Raw genomic sequence first — 10,747 nt, forward strand, 5'->3', positions numbered from 1 at the left:
CTTCTTCTTCCCCTCCTCCCCTCCCCTGTCTCGCCCGCAGCTTCACCGGCAGCGAGGGAAAGAGGGAGGATGAGCGCGTCCAGGTTCATAAAGTGCGTCACCGTGGGGGACGGCGCCGTCGGCAAGACTTGCATGCTCATCTCCTACACCTCCAACACCTTCCCCACCGTACGTCCCTTTTCTTCTCTCTTTCTTTTCGTACTTCTTGTGTTATTGGGTAATGCCAGGTTGCTTCTTGTTCTTGTGTTTGTAGAGGCCGACAAATGTTGCTGCTTGCGCCTTTTGAGCGGATTGGTTGATTGATTCTTTTTGTGTGTGTGTGTGTGTTCCTAATTAGGGGGTGGGGGAGGCAGAGGCTGGTTCTTGATCTAGATTTGGGTGGCGTTTCTACGCTCGATTCGCCCCCCGGCGGCTCCTAATTTGGGCACAATGCGGTCGCCAATTCCGATCTTTTCTCGTCTAGGGTTGCCGGTCCTCCTCAGCGAAATGGGGATCTTTTCTGCTGATACTCCCAAATCAGCCCCAAATTAGGATTTATTCTGTACGGGAAATTTTCGCTGTCGATTTCGTTACCATTCAGTAGTAGGAACGGCAACATTGCAGGGAAAAAAAGATAGTATAGGGAGATTTCGTCGGCTCGTGATTTCGTACCAAATTGGCTCCACTCCCCAGCCGGCAATGTGGGGGCTGCGGATCCGTTTCAAACAGCCGGAGATCGCTTTCCAGCCTTTCCTTTTAGCCGAGTAGCGGAGTAGTACCCTACCTCGACCACTCACACCATCCGTATGGTTGGTGGGTGCCATTCTTTGTTTCTTTCACGCAAATCCACACACCAATTGCAGCACCTACCTTTTCACGCATGCTTCGTTTTCAAACGAAAGATTTCTTTTTACTCTCTCTCGAGGAGAGGAGAGAAAGAAAGAAACCTTCGAGACAAGACAAGATAATACCACCACCCATGATGGGGTTACTCTGCTTTGGGAGGGTAGATTAGCTTGGAGCCCTGAGTCATGGTGACCACGTAGTGGTAGCAGCAGCAGCAGTAGAATATCCAGTTGGACCACCCACCTACATGGGGTCTGGTGTTTGTGCCATCTTGGTATGCTTATCTTCAGGCATGGCTACATGAGTGGAAGAATTTAATTCACCTCGCTGTCATCCGTCCGGCGGCCATGTGGCTGCATCTAGAACTTGGAAGAAAGAATTTGGCTGCACTTGTTGTCAATTCACTACGACGGCCATGTGGCTGTTTCTTGAACTTGGAAGAAAGAATTTGGCTGCACTTGCTGTTTATCTTACCACAACTGTTGTTCTTGGCAGGACTATGTGCCAACGGTGTTTGACAACTTCAGTGCTAATGTTGTGGTTGATGGCAACACTGTCAACCTCGGGCTATGGGATACTGCAGGTAACCGGCTCTTCTTTCTGTCTTGGTTTGCTGATGGCTACATGTTTGTTCTTTTGCCTGGTCTGTTGTTGGTTCGAAGTTGTAAAAGTTTGTTCTTTGGGTCTGCAACAGGTCAGGAGGACTACAACAGACTGAGACCGCTGAGTTATCGTGGAGCTGATGTCTTCCTTCTGGCCTTCTCGCTTATCAGCAAGGCCAGCTATGAGAATGTTTCAAAGAAGGTAACAGTCTGATTCTTATTATCTCTTTATATTCAAATAAATTTGCTCTATGCGTTCCTGGTTCCAGAAGTTCTCTGCAGAAGTTCATTTCACCATCATTTCTATGGTCACCTTCATGAGTTATCTGATAAGATTTTTGTGTTTCTGGCATGTATGTCATGTTTGATGAGTGTTTTTTTTTCTTCAGTGAGAAATTATTCCATTCTAGAAATAGGCTTTAATGCACTCTTGAATGGTTTTTCCAGTAGTCTCCTATTCATCAGAGATGATGTAGTTTCCTCTAATTTCTGTTCCTTGGTCATTATCTTGACTTATGTTAATTTGTTTTCATTATTTTTATGGTTATACATATATGCTCAACCTATGCATTTCCTGAACCTGAATTCCGTTTTTGTTTCAGTGGATACCTGAGCTGAAGCATTATGCACCAGGTGTGCCTATTATCCTTGTGGGAACAAAGCTTGGTAAGAACGTCACATGGCCACATTGTTCTTCAGAAATCTGACATCCTGTTGTGTTTACGACGGAAGTGACGTTGGGTTTCTAGGCACATAGGTCTTTGTAAAGTTATTCACAGTAACGTGCAATGGCAGTCACACACCTACAAGTGAAAGCAGGGGATGCTATCCAGATGAAAATAAATGAGAAAAAAACCCTTGAATCTAAGCTTCTGTGAACCTCGTAGTATTTCACCACTGCTTTCTGTGCTTGAGAATATTGGTGTATACCTAGATGAATTGTTGGCTATTTAGTTCTTTGTGCTTGTGTTCTTTACCCTTGAACCTTTGATGGTTTAGACTGTCAGTTGTATTTCATTTTCACTTTGTACATTGCCCTGGCAGATCTTCGAGATGACAAGCAGTTCTTTGTGGACCATCCTGGTGCTGTTCCTATCACTACTGCTCAGGTATGGATGCATTACATCACGACTTGATCTTTTTTTCCTTGACTTTTTGTCTTTCTTGCTCTTTCCCTTGAAGGAGGCGATGTTGTGTTACTGACTTTAGATGCCAAATTCTGTAGGGGGAGGAACTAAAAAAGTTAATAGGCGCACCCTACTACATCGAATGCAGCTCAAAGACCCAACTAGTATAGCTATCTTCTTACATGTTTGCTTATTGCATAATGCAATGTGAGATGCTGACAGAGTTTTTTTTTTCTGGTCCTTGTCGATTTGCAGAATGTCAAGGGTGTATTTGATGCGGCAATAAAGGTGGTACTTGCGCCACCAAAGGCAAAGAAGAAGAAAAAGGCGCAGAGGGGGGCTTGCTCCATCTTGTGATCTAATCATCGGTAGACAAAGAACAAGGGCGAAGTTGCCGCCATGCTATATTATTGTTACGTCTTGCTTCAGCGGAGCTGCACTCTCATGGTCGTCGTCCCTCACCCTACCCCACCCTAGGTTACCCACCGGCAGCTGCAGCAAGGTCTCTTTGTCGAGGCATCGGGCGATCCATTTGTTTGATTTCTCTTCTTCCTGCCTTGTGATTATCTCGTGTGACTGACAAGTCGTGGCAATTTAGGTAACTTGCTTAGTAGACGGTATTTCCCGTGTTTGAGACCCCGTAAAAAAAAAGTATCTCGTTGTTATCTTGGTTCCATAAGTAGAGACATGATGTAATCGCACTCAGTTTATTCTATTTTTGCTTGTTATTTTCACTTCAATGGAAAATTATGTTTCCTTTCTTGTTATGGTCTGTATGCCCGCATTTAGATGCATCCTATCATATGAATTATGATTCGGTTTGGTTTACTTTCGCCGGTGTATGATTGCTGGCAAATGGAGCATGTGCAGTGCTTTGACCTGCCTGTTTTGATACTCACAGCTAGCACTTGTGGGTTGTGGCATATAATTGGAGATCATGGAGAGCATGTTGGCAGCAGGGTATGTTTTGTATGATATTGGTGTTGGTGTGGTATCTGCTGCAATAGGATATTGTTGATATGTGTATCTGGCTGGGTACAATATCTGCCAGTCAGACAGGCCACTACTTCTATTGATTTTAAAACTTGGATACACATGCCATTGTGTGTCAATGGGGCACTAAATCTTTTGGGTGGATATGGTCTTGTTTGTTGGCCACCACTTGCCAGAAGCATTGCAACGCCGCCTGTTTGTAGAAAATGGCCAGCCAACTGAATTTGTCTGACGCTGTAACTCAAACATGAATCCCTTGACGCCTCCCCTCTGCCTGCCCCCCCGCCGGTCGATGATGGGGAGGAGAATCCCAGTGCCTCCGCTCCCATTGGTAGTTTAGATTAAGATTTTTGAGTCCTTGCAGGTGGCGCTTGGGTGGATGGCAGTGTTTCTTTCTCGAGTTTGTCTTCCGGGCTTTGATCCTCTTTGAGTTCGTCTTTTTGGATGTAGTCAACAAGCCTTGGGTGTAGATTCATGTCGTCTTCTTGGGACGGTGAGGTTAGGGTTTCTCGTTGTGTGCCGAGATTTGCTGTAGGTGCTTCAGATCTATTTAAGAGTTCAATGGCAACATCTGCGGCTCTAGGGCGTTGGTCATTAGAGGCACGTGCACGAAGACTTATTGGCTGTCATCGACAAGGTCAAGCTGGCTCTGATAGCGTAGCAGCAACAACGAGAATATAAATATAATTTTTATTATGTTTGAGGTACTTTGTACTTCCGGTGAACTTTGATAATAGATCTGGATCATTTTTGCAAAAAAAAAACCCACCTCAATCGTACTCGCGTTCGGCTCCACACCACTTTTCCTTATCCTATCCCTATCGAAGCTTCTCATCCTCACATCGTCTTCCTCCATGATCTAATCCTCTTTGTACTCTCTTTCTCTCCGCCGCCCCCTCCTCCTCCATTCACCTCCTTCGCCAACACAAGCAGAGACTCCCATGCCACCGCTGCCAGTAATGAACCCCTCCTATCTGGCCAACACTTACTGCTGCCCACACAACTACAACCCATGGGGAACCTCTGTCATTGCTGCAAGCAGAGGAGAGACGCACAACACCGACCACCCCGTTGCCACTAGTTGTGAAGTCAACCGCCACTTCTGCAGGGGTGCGTTCTGCTGATAAGTGCTTGCCGCACCGCCTCTCGAGGATGAGGCATTGCTGCAAAGGAGAGGTCGCCAACGACTGGGGAAGACCACTAGGCGGCATAGATGTTGCAAATCGGTAGCCGACGCAATGACCCTGCGCAACTCACCGACAAGGGATGCTGCAATGTAACATGTGGTATCGCGTCCCCGTGGATCTCACCAGTCGAGGGAGCTGCAGTGCAACACACGTGGTGCTGTGACCCGCATATCTCGCCGGTGGCGAAAGTTGTAATGCAATATGCGTGGTGCTGCCCAGCGACGACGGAGCTGCAATGGGTGGTGCACGACCGATGGATCTCGTCGTCGGCGAAGCTGCAATGCAGCGGGGATGTGGTGCCCTGACCCGCTGATCTCGTCGGCGGGGGAAGCTTCAATGCTGTGGGGGAGACGAGCTGCTGACCTCGCCGGCCGTCATCTGCTGCAAGGCGTCGATGCTACCTGGCCGGTGCGGTAACACGAGACTGAGGGCGATGTGATGGAGGGGGTGCTGCGATGCAGAGACGACATGGTCATTTTCCGCTTGGTTGCCCACGTGGCCCAGCTGTATAATCGGACGACAATGCCTCATCCAACGCTTACGAGGCGGTTTTACAATTAGCTCGTGTTAGAATTTTATTAGTATCTGGTTGGACATAAGAGCAACTCTAATGAGGCGACCCATTTTGTTCGTGGCCGTCCGTTTGGGTCGGCGCGGACAAAAAAGCCGGCCCAACGCGCCGACCCAAATGGACGCGTGTCCGCTTTCGTCCGCCTGCCGACCCATTTTCGGCCCATTTTTTAGCCTGATTTGCGTCGGCGCGGACACAAGACGGACGTGCGCGCGCTCGCCCTCTTTTCTCACCGGGCCCGCTGGTCGGTGGCACAGTAAATTCAACCCTCGCCCGCCTGCTACGTCGCCGACGCCGCCGGCCATTTTTTCAGTACATAGATAGTTCTAGCATACACAGATAAAAGAAAAAGACCACTAGTCGTCGCTTTCTGACTCCGACTTGGTAATGTCCTCCTCCGACGTTTGAAGGTAGGCGTCAGCAAGCTGCTCGTCTTTAAAGTCCCAACCCAACGTTTCTCGTAGCTTCAGTTTCAATTGAGCTGCCTGCTTCCGCGAACGCTTGTCCTCCCGATAGGCGGCTCGCTCCCTCCTCCTCGCGTCCCTCTCCGATCTCAATTGCTTGTAGAACTGGCGCTCGTCGACGATGTCCTACGGGTAGCCTCCGCACCACACCACCAAGGCTTCCACGTCCTTCTCTGCGATGGCGAGGCGACACTGCCGCCTCCGGTGGACACGAGGATCCTCGTCGGTGAAAAGCCGCGGGAGAGGCGCCAGATCCTGCGCCGCTGGCTCGACACGTTGGGAAAATTCATATCCCGACGAGGCCTCACGAGGCGCCACGCCGCCGCGTCGTGCGCGCGGGCCGCCTCCTCTGCAGTGTCGAAGGTACCGAGGACGAGACGTTTCTCGCGAAACCAGATCTCGGCGGAGAAGGCGCCGGAGCGGCGCTCGCGGACTCCGCGAAAATCCGAAGCGCCCAGGCGGCGGATCGACATGGTGGCGCAGAGGCGGCGAGAGTGGACGGCCGACAGAGTGTGGAGGGAGTGCCTTCTTTATAGCGAGCGTCGGCCGCGGCGCGCGCGCGAACCTTTCCCGCGCGCTGGAGCGCCAAAACCAGCGCGCGCTAGGCCGCTTTCCCCCGCGCGCGAACCTTTCCCACACGCTGGAGCGCTAAAACCAGGGCGACGGCATGATGTTAAATGCGCGCGATCATGAAATGGGTCGGCCTGTTGGGTGCACTGCCGACCCAAAACTAAAAAAGGGCGGACGGCGGGCGGCCGGCCGACCCAAACGGATAAAAAACGGACAAAAATGCCGTCCGTTTGGGTCGGCCCGTTGGAGTTGCTCTAAGATAGATTAAACCATGTACTCTATACAAAAAGAGTCGGCCATTTTGTAGGCCCGTTATAGAAAGAAGAAATACTCGGCTTTCCTTTGACGAGATTTTTGTCGAATAAATAGATATACAATCACTAAATATTTTTAGGATGAAAACAGAAAATAAGGATGAAGAAAAATAAAATAAAAAGGAAACGACGCCTGAGAGATTCGAACTCTCGCGGGGAAACCCCATGTACTTAGCAGGCACACGCCTTAACCACTCGGCCAAAGCGTCGCTTGTCTCACTGCTCTGAGACCACATTATATGTTCGCTGTGTCAAGGCCCATCTTAAGGCCTTAGAGTCCATGGGCCATATAATGGGACGTAACTAAGAGAGCTGCTTCGGCCTGCATTGCCCATAGGCCCGCTCATCTTTTTCTGTCTGTAATCTTCTAAAAAAAGAACTGTTTTTTCTACGTGTGCTGGGCACTGGTGCTCAGCGTCGTGCCTCGTCCAGCCGAAGACAGACAAGAAGACAGGGGCTAATGGTGCACAGCCGCGCTGTTTAGTTGGAGGGAATGGAAATATCAAAAGTTTCAAGGGGAAATGCCCTTTGGTTCTTGGTGTATATACATCTGATATAAAATTTTAAAGATAAACGTTTATAGCCGGTCGACCGGCCGAGCGTTTGGCCGGTCCCCTCGCTCGCGTCGCTAGGCAGCCCAGGCCCATCACCCACAGAGCTTATCTCTATTCCCACCACTTCCATCTTATCCCCTCGCTCTTTCTGGAGACCACACGAGGCATCCTCGCCCTGCTCGCTCTTCAGTCCCCAAGTTCTCAATCTCTCCTCCTCCTTCGTGTGTTCTCTCCGAAATTCACACCTAATCCCCATAAAATTGAGCTCGTTTTTGTTGCCTTCTCTGCTTCCCGCAACATTTTTCCTCCCTAGGTCCATGAGAGGGGTGAGCTCGTCCGTGCTTTTTTGCTTTTTTTCTCTCATGCCTTGTGCAGTCTGCCATGGATCCCACGAGGTTGGGCTCAGGCACATGCAGCACATGGTTTGCACAGATGTTGCAAACCAGCAACTACGACGGTGCTACAACCACTGCTCGTCGTCATGGCTGGGCTGCAATCGACCACGGCGATGGTGGATTTTTTTTTGCTACAACCATGTGTTGTTTTTGCTGGAACTGGCCCATGTTTTTGCTACCACCCACCCGCCCAATTTTTGCTACCAGGTGATTTTTGCTGCAACCGATGAACCATTTTGCTACTACCGTTTCGATTTTTTGTTACTACCGGTGTTTGTCGATTTTTGCTACATCCATCTTCTGTTTTTCCTATCTTTTTTTGCTACAACCATATTTTGTTTTTGCTGGAACTGAAGACATTTTTTGCTACATCCACCCACGGTGATGGCTTTTTTTTGCTACAACCGTCTCGGATTTTTGCTACTACCGGAGATGCCATTTGCTACCACCGGAGTTTTTGCTACTGTCAAAGTCTTCCTGGAAGCATCAGGGAGTTTTTGCTATCACCCCTTGTTTTTGTTTTGTTTTTGCTGGAACCATCCTAAAAATTGCTACCACCGTCTTTTGATTTTGTTGGAACTGGCATTTTTTGCTTCGGTGTCGGCGGTGAAGGCGGGTGATGTTTTGGTTCGCTGGCGGCGGTGAGGCTCCGAGCGCCGGCGACGAGCAGGGGCAGCGGTGGTCCAAGCGAGAGCAGTGCGGGCCAGCGTGTGGGATCCCGCGAGCGGCGGCGGCGCTTGCTTTTTTTCTCCTCTTTTTTCCCGTGTGGGAGGATGACGATAGGAGATGCGGGGCAGATCTGATGGTTATGTGCATCCAGATCGAGCGGCTCTGGTTTGACCGGCCGAAATGTTCCGCCGGTGCGCCGACGCAGAGTATTGCCCATTTTTAAAGTGAAAATATTAGAAAGATTTTAGAATAAATTTGATTTTTTTGCACTAGTATATAAATTTTCATGAATAAAAAACCAGCATTGACTTCAAGGCAAAAACATATTTTATTGCTATTATAGGTCACTATTTACACTATTTTGACCGATTTTTAAAAGAAGTTAAAAGGTTTTTATTTCTTTTTGTGGAATTTTTGTTACAAGTACAATGGAAGGTCAAGTTTCTTTCATTTTTTTCCAGATTTTTAAAACTTTTTATATAATTATTAAAAAGTTACATACAGGGTATATGCACCCATAGACCAAGCGTTCCAGTCCAGGGTTTGAGGCGCTAGTTTGAAGTCTAAATTCCCACAATTTTATTTACAAGGGAAGTGAGAATTGGAGCAGAAGTGATGTAACTATCTTGAGATTTCATTTTTCTTTTGAAACAAGGTAAAAGACTTACCATTTTCATTGATTAAGAAGGAGTGAGAATTGCCCGGTTAATTGACGGAAAACCTGGCTAAAACCGATACAATCCAACCCATATAACATGGGTATCACCGGCCAACCTGGCCACCGACATGGGATCACAGAGCTACAACAGCTGCACCAAAACCATGACGGCACATGCCAATAGAAGGCCACACGCGCGAACAACTGACAGCTCCGACTCTGACGACGATCATCACAAGGGAATATGCAGGACTTGCGCCGACCGTGCCCGCCGTAGCAACCAACGGGCACCTCGGACACGCCGGGAAGATCCGACTACCGAAGCCCGAGCCGCGACCAAAGCTCCTCTCGAAGCCATCATCGTTGCCAAACAGAAATCAGCGCCCCGAAATGGCCGCCTCAGCAAACTACACGGCGAAGATGCCGCAAACCACGCGGCAAAGATGCCGCAACCCACGCGGCGAAGATGCCGCCATCCACTGGTCTCCAGGTTGTGGCCGGCTCCGAGACGATGCCCCCAAGGAGGAAGAAGACGTGAAGGCGTCTTCATCGCCCGATCTCGAAGATCTGAGGTTTCCCTCCGGAGCCAAGGCCGCGGGAAGGGGGGAGGAGCACCACACAACAACAACGCTTCCAAGAAAGAGCACGATGCCCACGGGGGTCGCCGTTGCCAGATCCGGCAGAGGCCGGACATAGGATTTCTCCCGGAGATGCTCAACCACCACCTGCCCGCATCAACGCAGCCAACGAACCCCATCTTGCCGAGGCCGACCTCGAACTGGCCGTGGGATCCCGAGACCCACCACGCCTAGATGCGCGCACCACCCCCCAGCCGAAGCCGCTTCCACCAAATCCGGGGCCGCCGCCCGGCAGCCGCCACCACGCCGGGCTAGCAAACTGGCCAGCTCCTTAGCACCAAGCCGGGAGGGGGGGCCGCCACCCCGCCCCAACCCGCCGAGCAGGGCTGCTGGGCCGAAGCCGGAGCAACCCACTGCAGCCGCAGCACCGCCGGGAGGAGCCTCGTCCAGCAGCCAGGAGCCGCCGTCCGCATCCCCACTCGCCGGATCCACGCGCCAGGAGCCGCCGGAGCGCCGCCAATCGCCATGCCGTCCCCGCCAGATCCCGTCGAGGGGCATCAAGGCCGCACCCGAAGCATGCGCCACCACGCCCCTCGCCGCGCCAGCACCACCTGGCCGCGCCCGCCTGCGCACCGCTTGCCGCCACCCCGCGCTGCCTCGCCGCGCCGCCCCGAGCGCCAGTGCGCCCGAGCTCCCTCTGGATCGGCCGACCCGCGCCGCACCATCTCGAGCGGGAGGAGGAAAAGGAACCCCGCCGCCGCCGAGCCGCGCGGGCTTCGCCCGGCGACTCCTGCCGGCGGCGGCGAGGGGAGGGGGCTGCGGGGTGTGGCTAGTGGCGGCGGCGGCTAGGGTTCGCTCCTGGCCACCCGCGGGAGCGACCGAGGAGCGAGATCTTGAGATTTCATTATATCTGCTTATCCTTCGTGACTTCCCATTAACCAAACTAAGGAATACCCCTCCCTGAAATTCCCACAACTAAGGGCCTATTCTGAAGTCCTCCTGCTCCACACTTCACAAACTCTTTGTGTGGAGCCTAGCCGACCGGAATAGCTGCAAGAAGCAGCTTCAGGAACTTGTGCTCAATCGCGGTGTAAAAACCTGGAGCGAGGAATGACCAGCTCCACCGAAACAAGAATATGGAGTTCACCCATATTAAAGCCGAAGTGCCACTACCGAACATAAAGATTGTAGACGCTTGCACAATATGGTTTTTCTAGTTCCTTATTGAGGTGATTGTGCT

The 10,747-nt window shown here is 51.0% G+C and overlaps 1 protein-coding gene and 1 non-coding gene across 2 annotated transcripts; one reads left to right on the top strand and one right to left on the bottom strand.

The window, feature by feature from the left end:
- LOC123143403 (rac-like GTP-binding protein 6) lies at positions 1–3,316 on the top strand (the record flags this gene model as incomplete). The annotated part of the gene is given in 7 exon segments (XM_044562320.1): positions 1–168; positions 1,321–1,408; positions 1,520–1,629; positions 2,030–2,093; positions 2,472–2,536; positions 2,653–2,718; positions 2,810–3,316. Coding segments are annotated over 7 exon segments (594 nt in total). The 3' UTR covers positions 2,912–3,316.
- A 3,464-nt stretch (positions 3,317–6,780) lies between these two features.
- Positions 6,781–6,862, bottom strand: TRNAS-GCU (transfer RNA serine (anticodon GCU)). Its single transcript has one exon. It is a non-coding gene; the product is annotated as a tRNA-Ser (tRNA).
- Positions 6,863–10,747: the final 3,885 nt, after the last annotated feature.

Source organism: Triticum aestivum, chromosome 6D (genome assembly GCF_018294505.1).
Source record: "Triticum aestivum cultivar Chinese Spring chromosome 6D, IWGSC CS RefSeq v2.1, whole genome shotgun sequence".
NCBI lineage: Eukaryota > Viridiplantae > Streptophyta > Magnoliopsida > Poales > Poaceae > Triticum > Triticum aestivum.